This window comes from Rhamphochromis longiceps, linkage group LG20 (genome assembly GCF_057381845.1).
Source record: "Rhamphochromis longiceps isolate RC_006_pf linkage group LG20, R_longiceps_female_GT1.1, whole genome shotgun sequence".
Taxonomy (NCBI): Eukaryota; Metazoa; Chordata; class Actinopteri; order Cichliformes; family Cichlidae; genus Rhamphochromis; species Rhamphochromis longiceps.
In genome coordinates, this window is record NC_140576.1 from 36,274,989 (window position 1) to 36,301,723 (window position 26,735).

At 41.4% G+C, this 26,735-nt stretch overlaps 1 protein-coding gene across 1 annotated transcript; it reads left to right on the plus strand.

The window, feature by feature from the left end:
- The first annotated feature begins 2,217 nt into the window (after positions 1–2,217).
- LOC146645857 (suppressor of tumorigenicity 14 protein homolog) lies at positions 2,218–26,735 on the plus strand. The gene is made up of 21 exons (XM_085393014.1): positions 2,218–2,280; positions 3,625–3,724; positions 4,740–4,870; positions 5,786–5,856; positions 6,625–6,818; positions 7,976–8,011; positions 8,217–8,445; positions 8,971–9,104; positions 9,506–9,603; positions 9,778–9,878; positions 13,219–13,352; positions 13,444–13,548; positions 13,723–13,830; positions 15,325–15,429; positions 19,921–20,025; positions 21,410–21,526; positions 21,612–21,795; positions 23,461–23,732; positions 23,958–24,094; positions 24,983–25,154; positions 25,923–26,735. The coding sequence occupies exons 1-20, from the start codon at positions 2,218–2,220 to the stop codon at positions 25,142–25,144; spliced, it is 2,586 nt and encodes an 861-aa protein (XP_085249140.1). The 3' UTR covers positions 25,145–25,154; positions 25,923–26,735.

Consider the following 26,735-nt stretch of genomic DNA (forward strand, 5'->3'; position numbering starts at 1 on the left):
GTAACTGGTCAGTGAAACTACGCATTACTATATAAATGTCAGTACGGTAAATGTGGATCTGCAAGCATAACATAACTAAATCATCAGAAAATGAACAAATCAGAATCTCTTTATGCTAACTGAAGTTAAACTAACTGAGATTAAACCACATCAAAACACACACACACACACGCACACACACACACACACACACACACACACACACACACACACACACACACACACGCACACACACACACACACACACACACGCACAGCTTTGAATGAACAGATTAGTCTGCAATAAACAGGTTTTGTCTTCAAGTGTCAATTCAACTTGAATTAATTCTTTTCTAATGATATAGCAGTGAGAACAGTGTTTCACTGATGTAATGGTTTTACATTTTTATATAATGAATCCACTTTTCATTTTCCTTTAAAACAATATTTATTATTATTTAACCTTCATGTCTGTTATGTTGTTTGATAGTCAAAGGTGGCAAAAGTGTTCATTACTTAAGTAGAAGTGTTCATGCTCTGAGGCAGTTGTCTGTGAGCGGTAGGACTGTGTGTATTTGCCGTCCTGGCTCCTGGTTTTCAGCTCAAGGTTTCTGAAAATCTAGTGAATTCGATAACTAGTTGATATCATAGGTGTATCTAGTAGGAGGCTGCAGGGTATCACTGGTGGTCGCCAGTATTTTTAAACGTTTGAAGAGAAGAAGGTGTGCAGGTGGAGCAGGTACAACTTAGCAGCTGAGTTGCAGCTGCGCACTCAATATTATTATGTCGTTTATTTTTTGTCCCGCCGGCTGAATTGAAGGAAAAAAATTTTTTTAACTTTAAAAGAGGTGGTGAAAAATTGCTGCGGTGTGCTCAGCCCTGCTGCCTTTTGTGAATACTGGTGTATCATTGTGACATATTGGGATACTTAAATTAGCTGAGCCAAAAGTTCTATTTTCCCACAGACGGTAAAATAAACTAAATTGTTAAGTTATTCTGACACATAAATCTACTGTGGTTGTTTAAGTCACTTTTGCTGAAGTTGCACTCAGACACAACATTAAAGACTCTGTGCTGCTGGTCCCACACTGACAGAAGCAACGGACAAGTAGGATATTTAAAGCTTTCAAAAGAAGAAAAAATCAGATCTTCAGTTAAACGAGTTCTTCTCAAATACAAATATGATCTCACAGCGTTACTACATTTATCTCTTATATTTGGATTAATATGCATTATTGTTGTTTTAATTTTTAATGAAATTCAGCTTCTGTTAGTTTCCAGAATCATTTTGTTGTTTATCATCTTTTTTCTCAAGTGCAAAATCTCTGCTAACAATCAGATATGAGTTTCCATGATGCGCTCTGGTTTAGAAAGGATTATGGTGTGAGGTAAAATAGTGATGACATTTAGAAAATAGATATATATCTGGTCATGTCAGCATTCTTAGAAAAATGTTTTTAAATTGATATGTTTTCTTTTAGTTCTTTTTGAACAGACCACACACATCCTGTGGGGGCGGGGCATCAGCAGAAATGAGTGTGAGCGTCAGTCAGAGGTTTTGGTCGCGGCACCAATGACAAATATTTATTTATTTGCAAATAACACTTTTTGAAACTCATGAAGTCCCTGTGATTGTTCTTTACTACATCATAGCAACATGTAAAAACAAAAACCAAACTAAAGTGTCAAAGTGCATGAAAGACAAACTTTGTACAAAAAGGAGAAAACTGTTGCTGCTGTACTGTTTTCTATAAAACCACTTAAAAAAAATGGTACTTGTTGTCTTTTGCCCAAACATGGGTCTGACTTATGTATCAACCATCTGGTACTCAGACTTTTTTAGTGCAACTGTCCCAAATTAAACAGATTTATTTAGAAAAGGACGAGCGGTGAAAATGTGATCTTTTTAGAGAGTTTTTGAGATATTAATGTTCAGATTAATATCTCAAAAACTCAAGACTTTTCTGTCTTAATAATTTGATGTGATTAAAATTAGGATGATTCATACATATATCAGAATCTGAATACGGTTTAAAGAACAGGCCACCAATCTCATCTTTCATCTCTGTACTCAGTCTTTTTCCAGAACTGAGCTTCGAATAAGAACCAACACAAACCCGTCAGTTTCTACCCAGAGAGGGAGAGAGAGACCTGCTGATCTTTAAATAAAGAAAAATTAAAAAAAATAAAGAGGACAATAAACCACACTGAATCTTTTTTTAAGGCCCCCTGGGAACCATGAGTTGGGACACTGACACTGTGGATTTACTGGGTTCACAGGAGAGTTTAAGTACCAGACAGGTGAGTCCAGTATCTGTAATGTTAACCTGCCCATTATGTCACATCAGGAACAGGTTTGTTGGTTTCAGCTTAGATTAAAAAACAGAGATGTTCTTGTTTTATATTAATATGTTGTTAATGGTTCCAAATTCTGTGCACCGCTAAATAATCTGTGCACACAGTCTTGTAGTCTTTCTCTCACCACTGTTTTCTCTTTAGAAGAGACAGAATCTCATTAATCATTTTATTCCACCCTAACGCTAATCACAAAAAGTAAAAAAAAAAAAGAGAAGGAAACGGTTGAATTTTTGCCTTTTGAGAAACCGCCCACTTATAGCGAGAAGTTGGGGTAATTTCTCAGGCTGTCATCAGAAGGCTGCCTAAAAATAGCATTAATGAAAACAGTGACTAATCCAGATGGTGGACATGAGTCGCAGTAACTGGTTTTATTTCATAAAAATAACCCTAACCATTTTTAGACCACTTGTTGGTTTGGATACTCTTAAGGCTTGAAGCTGGGAGTGTGGCTGTAGCTACAGCTGCTAACTGAAGTCACTGAACTGGGAGAAATCGGACATAACGAGACCCAAGGGAAGCGAAACTCAATACATTCACGTAGGACACAGACCTTCAAAGTAAAACAGGAAATGTAACACAGACGCAGACTTGACTAGGGGAGACAGAGCAACTAAGAAACACAGAGAACAATAACAGGGAGACACAGAGTGCAGCTAAATACTCAGAGAACTAAAGAGAATACAAGAAAGCCAAACTAAGACACTAAAGAATAAACTGGAGCAACAAAGAACTAAGATCCTAATACAAAAACTCAGAGACACAAGAAACTCAAAGCACTGGGTCACCCACCCAGGACCGAGACATGTTGAAATGTATTAACAACAATGAGCAGCTGTCTGTATGTGTGTAATTCAGCTGTACACTTTATGGATGCAGGTGCTAGCAAACCTTAACTAATCTAGTGTTTCCCAGTAACTTAGCACTCCACCTTCTCCTCTTCAATATTTTTACTTCTGACTTGACAAAAATATATAAAATAAAATGTTCCTTAAGTGTCGATTACAATTCACTTTCTCTGCCCTTGTCTCATTGCCAGCAGCCAAAAGCTTCCTCTTATAGTTCATATTTTCCATAGCTTAAATGTTTGTCATAGAGAATCCTTGTTTGTGTGTTTCTTTTAATGCATCCTTGCAGGACTTTGTTACTGACTGAGTCAATTTGTGCTGACTCCAGTCCTAAGATGTTTCTTGATCAATGTCATTGTCTTCCTTATAATATATTGTTTGATTCTTTAAGTGACCAAATCTGCATCTTGAGCAAACTCTAACAACAGTCTCCTGTCTGCAGTATGGTGACCGTTGCACAAACTGCAGTCTGTCCAAGAAGAGGTTGTCGATAGGAGTCGGTCTGCTGATAGTATCCTTTCTGGCTTTAGTGACGCTTAATCGTAAGTAGACTTTATTAAACTTTACTCCTTTGTAAAGGTGTGCAGTTCGTTCAGCTCAGTGGAGTAACAGCAGGTATCCTTCAAAGACCCAGCAATTCTTTATGAGTTGGAGACCTCTGCATTCACCATTTATACAATCTATATCAGTCCTACTGTGCTGTCAAGAGGACATTCTGTCAATGCCACAGTCATGGTTGGGCTAACAGAGCACATGAACTTTCTTTTCAGAATGATGGGAGTTGTTGCTTCTATTTTTTACAGTTACAAGGATTAGGGTTAAGTGATGTTTTTTTTTTTGCAGATTTAGTGATTGTACTGCCAAAATTCCAACTGGGTCTTCAATCTGAGAGTCTGAACTTTGATTTAGTAGGATTACAGAAATGTAGTGGACAGTTAAATTGCTTTTCTACTAATACTACTACTTTGTGCACTGAGATACACCATTTCTATTTCACACACACATTTATATGAGCGCTTTTTTGCTTCTAAGTGCTTTCTGTCTAACATTCACACCCTGATGAACAGCAACCCAGGGTTCAGTGTGTTGCCCAAAGATATTTTGGTATGTAGACAGTAGCAGCCAGGAATCAAAGCACCAAACATTTAAGTCATTAGCAAATGACCTGCTCAACCTGCTGAGTCACAGCCACAAACTATAAGGAACTTTATATATTTTTTTAGTTAATTTTATAATATTGCTTTTTTTGTTTTCCCCAAGTACTGAAAAAGTTTACTTCTTTCACCTGTTCATCCTGCTTCATCCATGAAGTGAAAACATGCAGACACTTGTTTTGATAACACATCAGCTTCTTTATTTGATAATATAATATAATATAATATAATATAATATAATATAAAAATAAACGGAAACTTGGTTTGGAGTAATTGGTATAACACCAGGTGACTTTTCTGAATTGGACTTTCACAGCTAGTTATGGCTTTTTCTATGCAAACAGTTGTTTGAAAATTTTGGTAATTATATATTCAATATTGAAACATCCATATGTGTCATCAGTACACAACGATGACACGGTGCAGAGAATTTACATCGGCTCCATGGGAATCAGCAACCAGCGATTCCTGCCAGAGCATGAAGATCCCAGCAGCTCAGAGTTTACTCAGCTGGCCGCTCAAGTCAGCCAACAGGTGAGACCTAACAGACTCACAGCATGATGGGTGTTCTCCATGTATGCTGTATCGCATGTATCACTTTAACCACTGGTTACAACCAAGGTTTGCAGAACAGCATCTCTGAATCCACTTTGGGTACGTCTCCTGTCGGCTGGGAACAGGAAACTGTGGCTGTTCAGTAACATCAAAAGAACTGTACAATATAGGACTGCAATGATTTGTACATTTCATAAACCAATATTTTATTCACAATAGAAGACAGAAAACATCTCACATTTTTAAACTAAGACTTTTTTCTATGTTATGAATTTTTTTTTCCATTGCCCAGTTTTAAGCGTCTTGACTTCTGCTACATTTGTATGGTAGGGTCAGTATTTGCAGGAAACCATGGCCCTATCCTGCTTTGTGTCAACAGTTCATCCTGGTAGTGGTGGTGTAGTGGTGTAGGGAATATTTTGTTGGTACACTTTGGGCCTCTTTGGGCTCGATGATGATACTCAACTGCTCGTGGCTGCACCATGTCACTGGTTTCTTGAACATGACATTGACTTCACAGTAGTCAACTGGTCTCAACTGGTCTTTGTCACATGCACAGTCTCACATGTCACTGTGCATGTGACAAATCTCCAGCGACTGTGTGATGCCATCCTGTCGAGATGGATCAAGATCTTGTTGTTTAATCTGTGCCACAAAGAATTAAAGCAGTTCATGCATATATCCACACAATGAGACCTGATTAAATTGCAGGGTTAACTGCTTAATGATTCAGTTACAACATGGTTCATTTTGCTAAATGACTGCTTGCTATGAATCTGTATTGTAATCTTGATGTTATCACAAACCTGTGGCTTCCTCTGTTGTGTGTTTCTGTCTTTGTTGAGGCAATTAAAGGAAGTCGCTGCAATGATGTGTGACTTTTTTCTCTTTCAGCTGAAACTGATTTACTTCAAAAACTCAATGCTGGCCAAATACTTCAACTGCAACACCGTCCAGGCTTTCAGGTACTGTGAAATAGAAACTTGACTGCCTGTCAGTGGCCATGGTGTCATGCTGACTGTTAAATGTTGTGTGTTTGTCATTTGTTCACTGTGATCAGCTTATCTAGTTGAAGATGTTAAGGTGCTGAATCAACAGTCAGTTCATTAGAGTCGGTGCAACTGTGACATGGATCAAGATGCAATGGCCTCCCGGGGTGGTCAGAAGGCAGCCATGCCCAGCCATGCGCACACGCACGCGCATGCGCATATCAGGTGTTGCTATCCTAGGGGGGACCTGTCTTTGACACAATGCTTTCCTTAGCCGCTTACCTTAACCATCAGAAATGAATGCCTAATCATAAACCTCAGCCTAAACATAACCTTGTGACCCTGACACTAAAACCACATGTGTAAGACTGGGAGGTATGAAAAAAGAAGGGGTATTCAAAATTGGGTCCATATTTACCAGCAATGCACATATTAATATTTTGAATACATAAATTAGGTTTTATAAATATGGCCAGTTTGGTTTTGAGGATGTCTGGGATTATGATGTTAAACGCTGAGCTGTAGCCCTTTTCTGTGCTGATTTTTATGTCACAGGAGGTCTGAACCTGATTATTGATTCAATTTTTTTGGACTATGTGCAAAACTTGCTAACTCTATACATCTGTAGAGTATTCAATGGTTGGTTTTAATATGGTGGGTTGGTTTGTACATAAAATACTGAACTCTCTTGTTCAGTGGGGCACATAAAGTCTGTATAAATCCTTTCTGTGTCTTGTGGAGCAGTGAGGGTGACAGCGGTGACGACAGCATTGTGGTGTATTATGAGTCGAAGTTTGATGTCCCCGTCCCTCAGCAAACCACTGTGGATGAAGCCATTGAATCTCTGGAGCCTCCAGCAGAAAGTGAATGGAGCCAACAGGGACAAGGGCTGCTGAAACCCAGTGACACCCTGAACATCAGCAGCATCATCTCACAAGGTTTGACAGCTCATAGATCCATGCAATTTACACTCTTTTACAGGTTTGTTTGTGGTTTGTTACCCAATCAATTGCCATTGTAAATGAGTTCCTGGAGTAAATGTTGCTTTCTGGTCAAGCGGTCGTTCTGGCCAAGGAAGTAGTTCAGACTTCCAACAGGTATATGACTCGGCAGTGACTAACAGATGGCAGCATGAGACAGGAAGATGCACATAGTCCATAAGAGGACACATTTCTTCAACCATCTCAAAAGTTCTGAAAAGTGCAGGAATGATCTAAGTTAGGTTAATATATGAGCCTTTGAACTCAAAGCACCATATTTACTTTTTTTTAAAAATATTAAGTTAACATATATCTGAGATCTTCTGGTATCCACTTCCCTCACAGCGGGATTTTAGTTGATTTAAATGATTCAGAATATAACAGGGATTCCTAAGTGGTTGCACGACTGCTGAAAATGGCTTATAGTGTGTGGTACATGCAACACTGATGTTTGCTGGAGACCACTTAGAATAACATATCTACTTCTGTATCACTGTTGTCTCCCAGTGGTGAGAAACTTTGAAGTCTTTGAAACACTGGATTTGCTCTAGTGGCTGCTAGACTGCTGCGTTGTATCTAATAAGGCAATGGGGACTCAGGCTACGTCCACACCAGCCCGGATAGATTTGAAAACATGCGTTTTTTGAGAGCGTTTTCCATCAGTGAAAACACCGTCTCAGTGTGGACGGGAGGCCAAAACGGAGAGAAAACAATTAGTGTGGACGTAGCCTCAGTGTGTGCTGCTACTATTGCAAAAAAGTTTCAGGTGTCATGCTCGACAGCTGATGTGGCAAAAAAGCTCACAAAAGTGCTTTTATCTGAAAATGCAAAAAGTACACTATTTGGGACTTTATGAGACTGTTAAAGAAGTGTGTGATACAACAAGATATCATTATTGTCATAGTTATGTGAGTTTTGATGTGTTTAACTGAACAAATGCTAACCAGAGTGACCTTGAATAATAAATAATTACATTACAGCAAAATAAAATCATACATGATTAAAAAAGAAAATTCCACCAGTATTTATCTGAACATTTTCAGCATCATGACATTTGAGTTAGTAGTGAAGAACTGATATGTGGTGTCTTAATAAATGTATTTTTGTGTTCACAGCTATAGATCAACGCTTGGCCAGGACCCCATTAACTGGTGAGAACTGGTTTACCTGCAAGCATTTGTGTAGTAAAGTATATAACTTTATTAAAATTAAAATGTAAAGAAGTCTGTTTATGGAGGTAAATAGGTTACAAAATATAAAAGCTTGTATCTTCATATCCTGTTGGGGAAAAAAAGTGATGCATTCATGGGAGTGCTGGTGTGGGTCAAACAAGAACTTTTTTCAATGTATTTTCAGAGAGGATGTTCTTCGACATCCACGTCAGAAACCCTGGATTTGTTCATTCTCCAGGGTTTCCCTATTATCTTTATCCTCCAAATCTCAACTTGCAGTGGAGGCTTCGTGCGGACCCGGGCCACCGAGTTAGGCTCGACTTCCACAGTCTGATCTTGGAGGACGACTGTCAGCACGACTTCATCAAAGCCTATGATTCGCTGGCTCCCATAGAGAAACGTGCTCTGACAGAGTGAGACAAATAATCCCTCTCCCAGAATTTAAACTGTCATCTACCTCTGTGTGTTTGAGATTTTAGCTTATTACAGTGATGGGCAGATATACTTCAGGGGTGGATGCATGAATTTTTGCAAATTCACAGCTAAAGCTATGTGTATGGGAAAAGGCAGAAAAGTGTATGAGTGTATACACTCGTTCTTTTTATTGTTGGATTTGTTTGCAAAGAAGTTTTTGAACGCTAAGTTTGTAATAATGTAGATAGATGTTTTAGTTTGGTAAGCTACCTTAATTCCTGCCTAACTTAAAAACCAAACTGTGTAGATCTGGTCTGAGCTATATGGGAGAGCTGTGTATTTTTATGACACATTCTTCCTTTATAAATGCTTGGGATGTTTTTTCTTTTTTCTTTTTCACATCTTTACATGCATCCAGCCCCAGGACTGTGGTATCACTGCTCTGTGTTATCAGAAATAAAACAGGCCTTTCAGGCTTCTTTAAAGTTCCTCTTTAAAAGTTAATATATCCGTTCTTTTCTCAGACAGTGTGGTCATCCTCAAAAATCATTATCCTTCATCTCTGGAAACGTCATGTTACTGACGCTGGTCACAAATGAGGAGAACAACTTCCCTGGCTTCAAAGCAAGCTACTTCCAGATTCCTGTGACTAAACTAAGTAAATGCAGACACATTGTGAACAGTTATCACTTCTTCATGTTTTTTTAAGGAAAAAAAGAAACAATTGTTTTCACTGGGTCTCAAAGAATTTCATGAAAATAATATTGCACTTATATACATAGATTAATGTGTAATTTTGTCTTCCAAGAAACTGATGCATTCTCAGAAATGTATAATTATTCAATAAAAAAAAACCCATAAGTTTGAGCACACTGGCAAAAACATGTCACTGTAACTGGGATTATGCACTTGAATGTGTACGGAAATAGAATTCAGTTGACCTGCAGGATTATGTTGTGTCAGTGTAAACGCCATCTCCTGACATTTCTGCTGATTCTTGTGATATTAGAAACTTAATAGATGGAAGCTGAGTATAGTGATGAACTATCTGTTGTTCAGATTGTGGTGGCACAATGACTGAAGACAAAGGCTTGTTCTCTTCACCATTTTTCCCCTCCAATTACCCTCCAAGCACATCATGTGTGTGGAACATCGAGGTAAGTCCTCAAGATCCTATTTTAATTTCATTTAAATTAAAAATTAAAAAATTAAGAATAAAAAAATGAATAAGGGGTTGCTATCATCTACATCAGATTTGTGATGACCTTGACATCCATTTTCACAACATTTTCTCAGTTAATAATCACATTTGAGCTGTATTTGATTTTCAGGTTGCAAAGGAAAAATTTGTGAAGGTTGACTTCAAAAAGTTCTTTGTGGGAAATCAAAGTGAGCATTGCCCCCATGATTATGTTGACATCAACGGTGAAAGGTAAGTGAGCATCAGTTTATGCCTCCTTTTACTGACTTTGTACATCATCCGTGTCAGTGGTGGGATTGCATGAGTCCAAAATTAAGACTGCAGAGTTCTGAGTCAGCAAGTCCCAAATAAAGACCACAAGTCAATGTGTCAGAAGAGTTTTATGACTTGATCACTCAAATTGTGAATATTGCCTTAAATTTGATTTATTCTGCTCATTTTCATCTCAATTTTTTGTTATTGGACTGGACTAGAGTAGCTTTGCATGATTCACTGTTCATATAATAATAATATATCTGATAATGGGCTTTTGATGTAGCCTCTAAGCGCAGTCTGAAACAAGCTCCTCTCTAAAAAGCCAACTTTTTACTAATGAACTGATGCTCACAAACAGAATGTTGGAACAGCAGGTGGATGGAGGTTGTGTGCTCACAGGCACAGCTGTGTGCACACGGTGACCATATAAAGGATTTTCCTAATATTTAAGATCATACAGACCCAGGTGTAGAAAAACTCCTATTTTAGAATTGACAGCATGCTTAAAACAAAAAAAAATTGTCTTACTGCATTTGTGCTGACCATTGGCACACTGGGTGATGACCACAGAATCAGAATTAATGTAGAATTACTGTAGTTGGTTATGTGTTGGCACAACATTGCCCCATCCCTTTTTTATACTTGAATGGTTCATGGGTCATTGTTCTTCATGCCTGCAAAGCTTTCGCTCAAGGCCACTTGAAAAATTACTTGAAAGTTACATCAACAATTTTGAAATTCATCCCCATACATGCTAATGTGAAGCCAACTGCTACAATCTAAAGGGGGTAAAATGAGACTCAGTTCTAACCTTTGAGCCACACATCAGTAAGTTGTGCAGTCATGCTTTGCATGAAAAAGTCACATATTCTTTTGTTTTTTCTTGGCTACATTACTGGAGCGGTGTTCTTTCTGGTACAAATAAGAAGTTACTCTCTCACATCCAACTAGTTCAACATGTAGAATAGAATAGAATAGAATAGAATAGCTTTTTATTGCCATTGTTACAAAAACAATGAAAGGCAGTTTGGCATCTCTCCATGTGTGTGAAGTACACAAAAGCATACGTATTTACACAATAACACAGACAAATGTACACAAGAAAGATATGTACAAGTTACACATACACCTGCATGGATGCACCCATAAATACATGCATACACACACATACATACATGCATGCGTACATATGTACACACACATTTCCACATACACGTTTACATATATATACATACACATACATGCCCTCTGAGGAGCAGGTGCATTGTGAGGTGGAGTGTGATCAGTGATATTGCACACTGAGTGGGTGGGGTGGGGGGATTTAAGTACCTGAGCTTATGACTGATTGGATCTATTTGAGGAGTCTGTAGCTCAGATTTCTGGCTCAAATTTACATTTCAGGAACAAACTTGAGTTTATACATTTGGCTGTTTGGTCATGAAGCTTCTCTGTAGCTGGACGAGTATTGTTCTGTGTTATTCAACAGAATCACACTGTATGGGTGACCGTGGCTCAGGGGGTTGGGAATCGCATCTGTAACTGGAAGGTCGCCGGTTCGATCCCCGGGCTCTCTGTCCTGGCCGTTGTGTCCCTGGGCAAGACACTTTACCCTACTTGCCTACTGGTGTTGGCCAGAGGGGCCGATGGCGCGATATGGCAGCCTCGCTTCTGTCAGTCTACCCCAGGGCAGCTGTGGCTACAACTGTAGCTGCCTCCACCAGTGTGTGAATGTGAGAGTGAATGAATAGTGGCATTGTAAAGCGCTTTGGGTGCCTTGAAAAGCGCTATATAAATGCAATCCATTATTATGTACTCTACCTGAAAGTATTAGTTATAAGATAAGATAAGATAACCTTTATTAGTCCCACACGTGGGAAATTTGTTTTGTCACAGCAGGAAGTGGACAGTGCAAAAGTTATGAGGCAAAAATTAGAATACAATAAGAATAAATACAGTACACAACTGTACAGAATAGAATAAAATACTATATACAGTAGAATAAAATAAAATAAATATACAATAAGATAAAAATAGAATACAAATACAAATACTATATACAACTGAGTAAAAATACAACGATGACAGAAAGGATTATTGCACTTAGTATTATTGCATATGTATGGATGTGTGTGCTTGATCAGTTAAAGTCTTTGTTGTGGAGTCTGACAGCAGTGGGGAGGAAAGACCTGCGAAATCTCTCCGTCCCACACCGTGGGTGCCGCAGTCTCCCACTGAAGGAGCTGCTCAGTGCTGTCACAGTCTGCTGCATGGGGTGGGAGATGTTGTCCAACAGGGATGACAGCTTAGCCGCCGTTCTCCTGTCACTCACCACCTCCACTGGGTCCAGAGGGCATCCTAGAACAGAGCTGGCCCTTCGGATCACCCTGTTCAGTCTCTTCCTGTCCCCAGCAGAGATGCTGCCGCCCCAGCAGACCACACCATAAAAGATAGCAGAAGCCACAACAGAGTCATAGAAGGTCTTCAGGAGTGGGCCCTCCACTCCAAACGACCTGAGTCTCCGCAGCAGGTACAGCCTGCTCTGCCCTTTCCTGTAGAGGGCGTCTGAGTTATGAGTCCAGTCCAGTCTATTGTTCAGATGAACACCAAGGTACCTGTAGCTGTCCACAGCCTCAATGTCCATACCTTGGATGTTCAGTGGTTGCAGTGGAGAATGCTTGTGCCTGCGGAAGTCTACCACCAGTTCCTTGGTTTTACTGGTGTTGATCTGGAGGTAGTTCAGCTGGCACCAGTCCACAAAGTCTTGGGTCAGACCTCTGTACTCCTTGTCGTCCCCATCAGTGATGAGGCCGACTATTGCAGAGTCATCAGAGAACTTCTGCAGGAAGCACTGGGTGGAATTGTGGGAGAAGTCTGCAGTGTAGATGGTGAAGAGGAACGGAGCCAGAACCGTTCCCTGTGGGGCCCCCGTACTGCAGACGACCCTGTCCGACACACAGCCCTGAGTCCTCACATACTGTGGTCGGTCGGTGAGGTAGTCCAGGATCCAGGTAGTGAGGTGATGGTCCACTCCAGAGTTCACCAGCTTGTCCTTTAGAACCGAGGGAAGAATAGTGTTGAAGGCACTGGAGAAATCAAAGAACATGATTCTCACAGTGCTTCCAGCGGTCTCCAGGTGAGCGAGGGAACGATGTAGGAGGTGAATGACGGCATCATCCGCTCCAATGCCAGGCTTATTCATCCCCTGTCACTAGACTGTGTTGAAAACACTATTTTAGGACTTGTATGTATGTCTGTTTAGATGGACAGACTGACAGACAGCTCAGTGTGTGTCTGTCTATCTCTTTTTTTGTTGTAGGTTGTGTGGCAATGGCTTAAACAGCAGAGTGATCACCATCAAAAGCAACAAGGTGACCATTACGTTTAACTCGGACTCCTCCTATGTTGACCAGGGTTTCACTGCTGAGTATGAGGCCTTCATCCCAACTGACTGTAAAGAGGACTTTTAAAAAACATTTTCATAAAAGGATTTCAGCATTTTCCAACCCAGGCAAATAGATGAAGGGACTTTTTGTTTTATCAGCTTGTCCGGGAAGGTTCCAGTGCAACAACTCCCTGTGCATCAGCAAGATTTCTCAGTGTGATGGCTGGAACGACTGTGGAGATAACAGCGATGAGATCAACTGCAGTGAGTCCAAACCATCAAACATCTCTTTGTATGAAGTCTAAAAAGAATAAAAGAAGGTTTAGCAAAAAAAAATCCAGATTAAATATCAACTGGAATTGACCTCAAAAAAACTGTAAATCACTCTCAGTCTGTAGCATTTTATTGTTGTTGTGTTCAATTTGTTTCTCTGCTTAGCATGTGACGCATCTCAGATACAATGCAAAAATGGTCACTGTAAACCCAAATCTTGGCTGTGTGATGGGATTGATGATTGTGGAGACAACACAGATGAACAAAACTGCAGTGAGTAAAGCAGAAATTTAATTTCTACATATTTCATTTCATCAAATCAAATCAAAACATTTTTATATACCACAATTAAAAACAACAATGGCAATCAAAGTGCTTCACAAGTTAGGAGCCAATAAAAATAGACACATTTACCAACAGCAAAACAACAGCAACACAAGAAAAACATAGAAACCAGCCAAATGATAGTCAAACTAACCTAAGTCAGAGCCAAAGTAAAAAAATGAGTCTTTAAGTGAGATTTAGAAGACTGAATAGACTCAGCAGTGCAATAACATTCTTTGATCAAGGTTAGATCAAGTAGTTGGTCTTAAAGCCAGACTGGAACTTTTCACTAATACCACTGGTATCTAAGAAGTTGTTTACATACTACTTTTCCAGGATTTTTGACAAAGAGGGAAGTTTAGAAATTGGCCTCTAAATTGAAAGAACACTAGAATCAAGATTAGTCTTCTTAATAACAGGTTGTACAACAGCATGCTCGAAGGCAGACGGTACACAACCTGAAGACAGTCAGGCATTCAATATACATAAAATCCAGGGCCCAATAGTGTTCAGCGCTTCCTTGAAATTACGGGCAGGAAGAATATCATATGGGGAATGGAGATTGTTAAGTGATCAATTATTTCCTCTACATCCGAAAGAGATACAGGCTCAAACTGCTGAAAGACAGCAAAGCATTTAGGACTGGGACTTGATGTGAGAGTACCGATAAAAGCTGGGCCCTTGAAGTTGTAATTTTATCAATAAAATACCTTAAAAAAATTCACAAAGGGAGCGAGGCTTGTGGCAATTGGTCAAAATAAGACCAGACAAGAAGGCGGATTTAGCAGCTTTCATAGACTTCTGATATTTTGATAAACAGTTTTGAAGGATTTTCAGTGGCACTTGAAGCTTCAGAGCACAGGTATTTTCATTCAGCCAGAGTTGATGTAAAGTGTGTGTGTGTGTGTGTGTGTGTGTGTGTGTGTGTGTGTGTGTGTGTGTGTGTGTGTGTGTGTGTGTGTGTGTGTGTGTGTGTGTGTGTGTGTGTGTGAATGAGGACCCCAAATGCAGACTGTCAGGCAGGGATTAAATTAAATTAACTCTTTATTGAAGGCAATCCAAACCCAAAAGGTAACAAAGGAAAGTATTGAAAACATTGAAAAACCAGGAAACATGAGGGAACCCAGCTGAAACTAATCAGGGAAACAAGACAAAATAAAACAGAACACTAAACACAGGTGACTAGGGTTGGCAAAATAAAGAAGAAAGCGATTAAACAAGGAAAAATCACAGAAAGAAGACTTCATAATACATGGTTCTTACTGGAGAAGCAGTGTTACTGAAAGACAGACTATCATAATCACAACTGGAGCCAAAGCAGAAACCTTGATAACAACTAAGAAGAAAACTAAAGATAACCCTGCAAAAAATAGAATGCAGAAGTCTAAAATTCTGGTACCATGACATAAATAGATGACATGATTTTTGTTTTTGTCTTATCAGCTTGTCCAGGAAGGTTCCAGTGCAACAACACCCTGTGCATCAGCAAGATTTCTCAATGTGATGGCTGGAACGACTGTGGAGATAAGAGCGATGAGATCAACTGCAGTGAGTCCAGACACAAACACGGGTTTTCTTTGTGACTGTGCTTTGTGTGTGACGTGTCTTGGATACTAACAAAAAAAGAAAAAGAAATCACTCGCAGTAAACCAAAATCATGGCTTTGTAATAGGTCGAGCATCTGTGGAGTATGGCGTTATTTCTGTGTCACTATTCAGAGCGTATATAAAAAATTTAAAAAAAAAATTGTATAAGTGTTGCACTTTGAGCAGACATTTATTTTGAGTGAAGAAATGAACACAGTTTATGTTGTGACCCAGAAAGAGTAATATTTCAAACTCCGCCACTCTGCGTTCCTCCACAACTGCCTCGTTTGAGCTTTGGACAAAATGCATTCTGGGATATTTGCCTGGGTTTAGCTACAGTGGCTAGTGAGCTGACTGGAGACCAAAACAGCCAATCAGAATTTTTTGCATCCAAGTCTGTGATTGGTTGGTTTTGTGGCACAAATATAACTGTCAGCCACTAGGTTGTGGCATTTCATGTATGCCCTGCCTGCTAGCGTAGGGTCTTCCCTGTTGTGGTAGACCCCAGTCTCTATCGATCTTGTGCTTAAAGCTTGTTCTTGTGCTGTGATCAGTGTCTCTGTGCTGTCGTTAGGTCCAGCTGTTGGGAAGATTTCTCAGCCACTTCTTCTGCTGTTGCTACATGCCATGCAGGGGCCCGTCCTTTCACGATGGTTCACTTTCTTGCTCCTCTTCTTTCTTGGGTTTCTGCTGCCTGCGTTATTCATTAAGCACACGGGCAGTTGTGGCCACCAATGTGTGACTCATTAATTCATAGGCTTTCTTCGTCAATCCAGGCAGTGCACAGGTTGAAAGGAAGTGAATGTGCTATCTGCAGATGGTGTTTTGCCCCTCTAGTGTTTCAGCCAATTCCTTTCTGGGCACTGCTCATTTTTGAGCCATGTGCTTGTTTATCCTAGCCAAATGGACAGGACCTTCCACATGGTGCTGCCAGAGGGGGATTGTCTGTAATGCAGTATTCAGATATTCTAGTAGAAGACCTCATAGAAAGTAATAGCAGTTGCTTCTTATGGACTCTTACAGATGTTGGAACAGTGAGCAACTATATGTTTGAGTGTAAGTGTAAATTGTGGCGTTAAATAATTCATAGGTCCCAAATCCTCATGTAATCTCTTTCATAGGGGTAACTGGTGTAGTAGCATTCTGATAATACCCTTTCTCATAGCTTGTCCACTGGAACCATAACCTGGTTCCAGTGGCCACTCATTAACATGCCGTGCCCCTCAACACCTGATGTGGATCTTGTTAATATAGGCAACGTCCGAGCGGGCATTGCTTCATTTATATATTTCTTTCTCATATACTGAAGTAGGCTTTGGATAGCTTTGGTATATGTAGCCTGGGGGCCTTAGCCTCTGACCACCACCTTAGACTGGTGGTGGTCAGAGGGCCCGGTGGCGCCAGTGTCCGGCAGCCTCGCCTCTGTCAGTGCGCCCCAGGGTGGCTGTGGCTACAATGTAACTGCCATCACCAGTGTGTGAATGTGTGCGTGAATGGGTGGATGACTGGATATGTAAAGCGCTTTGGGGTCCTTAGGGACTAGTAAAAAAGCGCTATATAAATACAGGCCATTAGTGGTTGGGATTTAAACTCCTGATGTACTGCTCTGAAGACAATTAGTGTTACCACTGAACAGCACAAGATTTTGTCCCATGCTTATTAGGAATTCCTCATTCATGGCAAAAACAAAACAGGAGCACCAGAAGGTCAAAAGACAAAAAGAAAAACAAAACACGAGTCCAAAACCAAAAGAAAAGAAGCACACCAGAGCACAGGAAAACAGAGTCCAAAACAGAAGATGTCAGGGGGCCGGCCAGCACAGGAGTCAGTTCAGGGGGCCGACCATGTGGAAGGCAACGGTGACGACGACAGCACTGGTCCGGGGGCCGGCCGTGCGGAAGGCAACGGCGGCCACTCAGGCGATGGCGGACCGGGGGCCGGCCGTGCGGAAGGCAATGGCGGCCACTCAGGCGAAGAGGGTCTGGGGGCCGCCCACGACGGCGATGGCGCCTGGCCAGTGGCCTAGAAAGTGGCCGGTTAGCTGCAGACTCAAACGAGGCAGGACCAGGCGACGCTGAAGGCGAAGACACGGAGGCAGGACCAGGCGAGGCTGAAGACACGGAGGCTGGGCCAGACGAGGATGAAGACACAGAGGCTGGGCCAGACGACGCTGAAGCAGAGGCTGCAGCTGGCGCGGATGATGAGGCTGCAGCTGGCGAGGCTGACGGCTCTGAAGCTGGACCAGACGAGGCTGACGGCTCTGAAGCTGGACCAGACGAGGCTGCAGGCGGCGGCGTGGAAGCCGGGGGCACTGCAGGCGGTGGCGTGGAAGCCGGAGGCGCTGCAGACTGGACGGATCCCTTGGACCCTCCAGCGACGACAGGAGACGAAGGCCGGACGGGCCCCTCGGACCCTCCAGCGGAGACTGGAGACGAAGGCCGGAGCGGTCCTACGGACCCTCCAGCAGAAGTCACTACTAAGCCAGCAGTCATGGAGGCCACTAGCTGACACAAAGGCGACTAGCAATGCACTGAGCACTGGCTCTGCCCAGGCAACGCTGACATGGTGCAGTTCTCAGGTGGCTGCTTAAACTTCAGGGGTCCAGAATGAGCTGGGGACTGAGACCTAGCCTCTGGGGAAGCCCTGGAGCGGCAAACTGTGCCAATGGCGGCTAAACTATGAAAAGCACCTTGAGTTGAAATTAGACTTTCTCCCTGCATGGAGTGAATGAGTGAAACTGGTAATACTGGAGCCTGAACTACAGGTGACACTGGAGGCGCAGGGGCCTGAACTGAAGGTGACACTGGTGACACTGGAGACAGAACTGAGAGTGGCTGCAGGGCAGCTAACTGAGCTGAGAGTGGCTGCTGAGCAGGTGATATGCTGTTCACAATATCATCTGCCGCACAGAACACCGCCCCTGAATGAACAGTCACACAGTCCGAAAACGGAAAAGAGTCCTCACTCACCACAGCCGGCGAATTAGAAGCCCGAACGTCCGGCTGTGGGGTGGCGCGCCGGCGGCGCGATCGGCGTTTCCTCCCTGCAGACGGCTCCGACGGGCCGGGCAAGATCACATCCGGCGAGTTGGGCAGCGAAGCAGGAGTGGCTGAGAGAAGGTGAGGTGTGTGCCAGAGAAAAGCCTGCATGGTCAGAGGAAGCGATTTTAGAAGCAATGGCAGGCCGGAAAAGAGCCGTTGTAGCCGGTTTTCAACAGTGCGGCGAAGCTCGTACGGAGGATTCTCCAGCCACAGCCCGAGGAGGATCTCCACATTGTAGCTGATGTCATCCTGGAGCTCCTCGGACGGATTGAGTGCTGCAGGGTCCATGCTGGCTGGTTCGTACTGTCACGACCGCGGTGTGGCAGACGTGTGGAGTTGTAGAAATGACCCAAAAGGTGGCAGCTCTGGTGCAGGTGAGTATTTATTTGGGCGATCGTGGCTCAAGAGTTGGGAGTTCGCCTTGTAATCGGAAGGTTGCCGGTTCGAGCCCCGGCTTGGACAGTTTCGGTCGTTGTGTCCTTGGGCAAGACACTTCACCCGTTGCCTACTGGTGGTGGTCAGAGGGCCCGGTGGCGCCAGTGTCTGGCAGCCTCGCCTCTGTCAGTGCGCTCCAGGGTGGCTGTGGTTACAATGTAGCCTGCCATCACCAGTGTGTGAATGTGTGGATATGTAAAGCGCTTTGGGGTCCTTAGGGACTAGTAAAGCGCTATATAAATACAGGCCATTTATTTAACAAAAGAAAATACAAACAGCAATGGCGTGGGTGAAGGTGAAACAGGAAAACCTAAACTGGGTAAAACTAACAAAACAAACCAGAAACGAAGATGCAGGGAGGTCTGGGGAAATACATACGGAGAGACCCAGGGAGACCGAGGGGAAACAACACAGACGAACCAGCAACTACTATGACAGAAGACACAACTTAAATACACTCAGAGAACACTGAGAAGCACCTTGAGGCGACTTTTGTTGTGATTTGGCGCTATATAAATAAAATTGAATTGAATTGAATTGAACACAGGGAGATTACACACAGGTGGGGAACACAGCTGGGAGTGATTAACGTGACGAGACTAGGGAGGCAAACTGAAAACACTCACATAAGACGCAGACCTTCACAATAAAACAGGAAACACATACACGCAATGACATAACCCACCAACTTAACACAGACTGGGGGACACAGAACATAGGAACATGAACCATGAAACAGAAGAGTACAACTACCCAAGGTAACCAAAACCACAGAATACTAATAAACTAAACATAAACACGGAGTCACAGACTCTGGACCATGACATGAGCAGAGAGGTGGAGATGCCAGGAGGAGGCCTGAACCCAAATCATTTTAAATAGAATTATTTATTTATTTTATAAATGTTTAATTACAGGATTGCAGCATTCTCTGAACTAGGCAAATAGATGAAGGGATTTTTTTTCTGTCTTGTCAGCTTGTCCGGGAAAGTTCAAGTGCAGCAACAACCGGTGCATCAAGAAGACTCTGCAGTGTAACGGCAGGGATGACTGTGGAGACAACAGTGATGAGCTCAACTGCAGTGAGTCCAAACCATCAAAGATCTCTTTGTGTAAAAGGAGTTAAAGAAGGTTTAGCAAAAAATGTGGATTAAATCTCAACTTGAATTGGTCTCAGAAGAGCTAAAAGCTACACAAAGCCTGTTTAAAAGAAGATGAAGTAAATATTCTGATAGAATCCTTCCCACCCCCCCAACTTTATCTATAGAACAGTTTTTTCTTTTCTTTATACAAAAGTCCCAGACATACAACTGATAGTTCATTTCACAAGCAACAACTGCATGTCAACACCCCGCCCACCTCCCTACCCCGCCAATTACCTACCTACCTCCCCATGTCAGGTTCAGGGCACGAACAGGACCCAAATGCAGGACTTTGTGGTTAGTGACAGTTAGTTTGTTTACTCACTATTCATTATAAATAATGTAACAGTTTCCAAAGACGTGACTTCTTCATGGTACTCCCGACTCCCGCACAGTGCTCGTGGTCCATGGTGTGAAAGATGAAAACCCAACACTCGATATTTACAATAATGCTCTTCTCCTGTGACACACTCCTTTTCAGGTTCCTAATAAAACAGGATATGATGATCAATTTAGCGTTCACACAGACAAGAGCAAAAGACAGGTTCATATCAGAGCCAGGGCTGTACTGACTAGGTCACTCAAAGATCCAGTGTCGATTGAAGCTCAGCCACACACTGTTAAGTTGTGGACCACTGACGAGGGTAATCATCAGGACCCGGCAAAGTTTGTAGACGACAGTTGTGCGTGTCTTCAGCGCAGGAATTCCTTCCGACTATACATACATTACACAAACATCACATGGGGAAGACAGGTCAGAGAGTTATAACAATGGAAAATGCACAACATGAAGAAAGACGAGGAGAAAAAAAAGAACTCCCCCAGACTGAGCTCCAACAGGGAGATCAGTTTGAGAATAGAAAAAAAAATTAACTCGGCACATGAATCATCACACAATATAGAAGACATAAGCTTAAGATCCCTTCCCAGACCCCTTAACGCCCACTCACACCCTGGGCCATATGACCTCAGGAAATCACATGATAGGGTGGGGCCAGGTTTCACAATGAGCTCACTCGAAACCCTGGCTGATTGTGACCCACACCCGTTTTCACACCTTGGCTCATGTGATTAGCTACAGGATCATCAGGGGGTCCTTTGTCCCTCTTTGGGGGAAACTCCCACTGGGTTTAAATCTGGGACTCTCCACCATTTGACCCTTAGAACTGAAGAAGCTTCTCAGATGAGAGGTGAAACATCTTCAAGCAACTTTTCTTTCCAAGCTCCTTAGACTATGATGACCTGGATGACTGAGAACCTTCACAGACATGTTAGATTAGAGTTTTCTTAGGGACTGATATCATGTGTGTCTCCTTTCATTTAGCTTCAGTGTGCTCAGCGTTCACCTTCCACTGCAGTAATGGACTCTGCATCAGTAAACTGAACCCAGAGTGTGATGGAGTGCAGGACTGTGAGGACGGCTCTGACGAGGCTAACTGTGGTACGTTTACCACACACTCACCCACAGATGGTTGCAGTGTGACTTTTCTAGTTACTTGGACATTGAGATCTGTGTTTGCTTTCAGATTGCGGGACGAATCTGTACAGTAGCACTCGTATCGTGGGAGGTCAGTCAGCTAGTGTGGGTGAGTGGCCCTGGCAAGTGAGCCTCCACTTCAAGGGGCTAGGACACGTGTGTGGAGCCTCTGTGCTGAGTGACCGCTGGCTGCTGACTGCTGCCCACTGCGTCCAAGACACTACAGTTTACAAGTAGGAGCTCCTCCATCTGAAGTACTGAGTGTTTAGTAGTGTTCAGATGTTTGATCATTGATTGTACTTGGATCCATGATCAGACATCTAAAATTTTAAAACCTTGCCTGAGTCTCTCGTTCATAGTCATCTACTCTGGAATTTCTAGACAGCTTCCAGTGCAATGCTAGTTTTCTCTACCTGGGATTCCAGTTCTCACTCTTTGGTTGTGTCGTCTGAAATTCCATCTCAGACCCAAAATTTTAACCCCGAGCATCCAATGTGCCTCACTTTGGATGCTTTTTTTTCACAAAAACAAAAATGTTTTTTAATGATTGCCATTTAGACACACTGAACGAGATTCAGAAGATGACCTTGAATGACAGATCAGCTTAATTTATTTCAGGTAAGGTTTCAGTCTGTAGTCTGAGGCCAGTCACAGATCCTTTTATAACAATTCATGTGTGACAGACACTGTTAATATGGCCTTGAAAAGGGCTTTCACTGCCAATAAGTAGTGGACTATATTAAATAATATGTGGAGGTTATGTAACTCTATCCTAAGAACCCCATTATGTTTTTGAATTATTAGTTATTATTGTATACTTTCTCTAAATGGCATTCCTATGGCTTCCTGTGAGGAATCTTGGAATTTTTCACCACCATGTGTACTTCAATGTGTATGTTAAACAGAAATGTAGGAGTGCTTTCTTGCAGTAGTAGCTCTACAATTAGAAATATCCTGCCTGAGAGTGATGCTAAAAAAAATAGCCTATGCATTTATTAATTCTAGGCTGGACTACTCTAGGTCGTTATTATCTGGCGGTACTAAAAACTTCCTGTAAAGCCTTCAGTTGATCATAAAAACTGCAGCAAGAGCACTGACAGGGAGTAGAGAGCATCTCTTTCTTGTACTGGCTTCTCCTTATTGGCTCCCTGTTAAATCCAAAATCAAAATTAAAACCCTTCTAATCACACACAAGGTCAATTCAACTTTCATTTCAATTTCATTTTATTTATATAGCGGGGAAATAGAACAACAATTGCCTAAAGTCTTGAACAATCAGGTACCTAAGTCTTGTACTCCTGGCTTACCTTTGTTCCCAGGATATTTAAAAGTAGAATGGGAGTCAGAGCCTTTTAGGCACCTCTTATGTGGGAACCAACTCCCAATTTGGATTCAGGAGACAAACTCTGTACTTTTAAGACAGTAAAAAACCAAACAAACAAACAAATTTACTCTGAGTTTGGAACAGTTCAAAACATTGTTTTAACATTTGCATACTTTGACAGTTTTACAGTGTCAACAGAATTCGGAGAGTATTTAAACTAATTATACAAAAGTGACTTATTACAGGCAAAAGGTAGTTTATTGTGCCATCATTAAATACTAAGAAAAACAAGAGGCTATGCAAGTCTCTCCTCAATCCTTTTAATGCTTTGTTTAAAACCACGTAAAAGTAAAGATGCCTTTAAATATAAGTAGAAATAAATTTAAAATGATCTATTTATTAATTTACATGATTAGCCATTCAGTAAAAGGACTAGCTGTTAGAATCCCTGACAGTTAGTCTTTTCACTGAATGGCTAATAATCATTGATCTAATTCAGTATTTTATTTTAAATTCAATTCCAGATTTGAGGTTAAAGAAGTTGTTTACAGCCTTGTCTGTTTTATTGATACAGGCTCTCTCACGCTGACCAATGGGAGGCCTTTTTAGGCCTCCATGTGCAGAACCAGACCAATGAGTGGACAGTAAAGAGGGGTGTGAAGCAGATCATCGCTCACAGGTACTACAACAGATACACTGAAGACAATGACATCGCTCTGATGGAGCTGGACACCAGAGTCAGCCTAACCCAGCACATCAGACCCATCTGCCTGCCTTCCTCCACCTACTACTTCCACTCAGACCAAGAGGCTTGGATCACCGGCTGGGGGACTACCCTGCAGGGAGGTGAGCTGATAATAAAGAAGTACTGAAACACTGCCCGTCTCAAAGCTCTTTCCACACTGGAAGTGATGAGTTTGAATAAAATAATGAGAAAGACAAACATTTGAGTAGTTAGTGGGAGCAGATCTGTGGAGGTAGTTTGGTTTAATATAAACTTTTACAAACAGAATCTATTTTTTTTGTTATTCATCCACAAGCTCTACATGATTTGATCTTGTTGTCTCTCAGGTGTCTCAGCGAGTGTCCTCCAGATGGCGGAAATTCTGATCTTCAGCAGTCGGTTGTGTAATCTCCTCCTGTATTACAGGGTCACAGATAACATGTTATGTGCCGGATTCCTTTCAGGAGGCGTGGATACCTGTCAGGTACAAACCATTCACACATGCTTGCAATCTGGTTGTTAGCACCTTTTCTTTAGTGCCTACTCTGATCGACTGGCCACGACTCGACTCGACTCAGATCGACTGATTTGATTGTAGAAATTATTGTAGTTGATTTGTAGAAATTTCCTTTGTTGCCAGTGTTGTGCCAAAAAGTGATTTCCAATGGTTGTCTGTGGGTTTTTCTTTTTTACGTCTGATATATTTACTTATATCAGTAAAAAGACTGTCGTGAAAAAGATTTATGACAGGGTTACATATAAAACAAAGAAATTGTCTGTTTTTGAAATATCTTCATAATATTCATAATATTCTTCAAATATCTTCTCTTTTTATTTGTACCCATATTCTCATCAATCCAGGTCTTTTTTGATCACTTCAAGTAAGCTTAAAATACATTTTTAATGTCAATGTTAATTTTACCTGGATAATTAAAGCATATATAAAAGTCACTTTCTGGCTAATTGATATTCTTCATGAGAGATGTGATTGACCTATTTTTGACAGATTTTAGGTCAACAAGTTATTTATAAGACCTTAAATTCCTGCAAACACCAGAAATCACTTTTTGGCAAAGACAGCAGTAAAGCTGTCGTACACATTGCAAGGCAGTTTGAGCTCTTGTTGGCAGCTTCATCTGATTTCCAAAATCAGCGATATGATTATTCGGATCAGAAAATCGAGCCTGGTTCAAGAAAAGAAATTCCACAAATCCTTCCAGCAAAATAACATCAGTTTTTAGTGTGTAAAAGCCTTCAGAAATTCACATGGTTTGTATTGTGATGCTTGTTGGGATTCAGTCGGAGATATTTCTCAGTAAATTAAGTGAGCTGAATGTCAAGTTCTGCTGTGACTCTTCTTTCTAACTCTCAGGGTGACTCTGGCGGGCCCCTGTCTGTCGCCAACTCCCATGGGCGTTTTTTCCTGGCAGGCGTGACGAGCTGGGGCAAAGGCTGTGCTCTAAGTTTCAGACCTGGTGTCTACACCCGAGTTACCAAATACCGCAGCTGGATAAAAGAGAAAAGTGGAGTGTAGCAGCAGGAAGGTGAACAGTTCTCCGGATTATGGATATTTTTGTTGGAAATCGAACCAGATGTTGACATTTTGAACCCCAGCTTTGTTTATTGTTTGCATGAAAAGTGCTAAGGAGCAATCACAAAGACGTAAAAGAGAGCTCAATAAAATCAGCCTTTCAATTATCTATTGAAAACTAAAACACATTATTATAAAACCCCAAGTTGAAATGTTTTATTCTGCCATTTACTTCAAAGTTTACTATGTAATACTCTGCATTTTCATTAGTTTGGAAGTTTAACCTAACCTAACCCTGATCCAAGTTTAGCCAGGAATTTAATAAATAGATCCAGTAAACTTTTTGTTATTCAATATGAAACTAAATCATCATAATACACCATGTACTGCCTGAAACTAAATTGCTTTTAGCAGGAAACCACAATTTGTTCACAGGTTTACATTAGCAAGTGAACTTAGATAGACTATAGATTAATAAGTGTTCTATACTGGTCAATCATACGTGTGTGTGTGTGGGTGGGGGGGCTCCAGATATTCCCTTGCTCTCAGTGTACAGAACACAGTTGACAGCAACAGTACTGACAACCTGACATCAAAATGTCACAGACAATAAAAACACATATAGCACATTTATGGTGCAGAGATTCTCGATTATTTATCGAATACGTATGCCTAAATGCAAATCTAAAATATGCATAACTAGTTCATATATATACAGTATGTGTAAGGTATGTATGTATGGATGCTTGTGAACTTTCTGTTTTATTTTATGCCATGTCAGCTCAGTCCCTGCTGCCACCTCCTCTCCTATCAGCTGCTCCGATCGGCCATCCTGGCGTGCACTGCTCTGTAGCAGGGAGGAGCTGGATCAGGCTGTGAGGAGGGCGTGATGGCTCTGCAGTGATATTTCCTGCTTCCTGATACTGGATTTGTAAAAATCTTGAATCGAGAGCGAGTCAGCACAAATTATTTTTTCTGCAGACATCACAGTGCATTGCAGTCTTTTTTTTCCTGCTTGGTGGCTGATCTAAAGTATACAGTGATAGATGAGCACACTGGGTTACTGCATAAAAACTCCTGAGGCAGCTGGCACAAGAAGTACTGCTGGGCCTTTGAGATTCTGCATCTCAGAAGTCTGAACGTTTTCCAGAATTATATTTTTTAAAATTATATGAAACAGCAACATAGTTTTAGCTTGCTCAAAAAATGTATTGTACTTAGTTTGTTTTCTTTACATGAGATAAAATGTCAAAGTGTTGTTTGATGCCATCACTGTTCCTTTTAATGAAGTTAAAATATGTTTAATATATGTTCACTCTTGTTACTAAGACTTGAATCATGCTGTTTGGTCAGTTTGTCATTTATCATGATTTTAATTACTTGTGACGACTTAAAGATTTCATATTTTGCTTATTGATTAATTATTGTTCTACGCTTGCTAACTTGCTAAGCTGATTAAGTGGTTGATTGAATATCTTAAATAAGCAACAACAAACTTGCAGATGATGTATTGTGAATGTCCTTGAAACATGTCATCTTAATCAATCATAATGTGTTTACACTGTTTCAATAAAAATCTTTACCAGTCAAACTA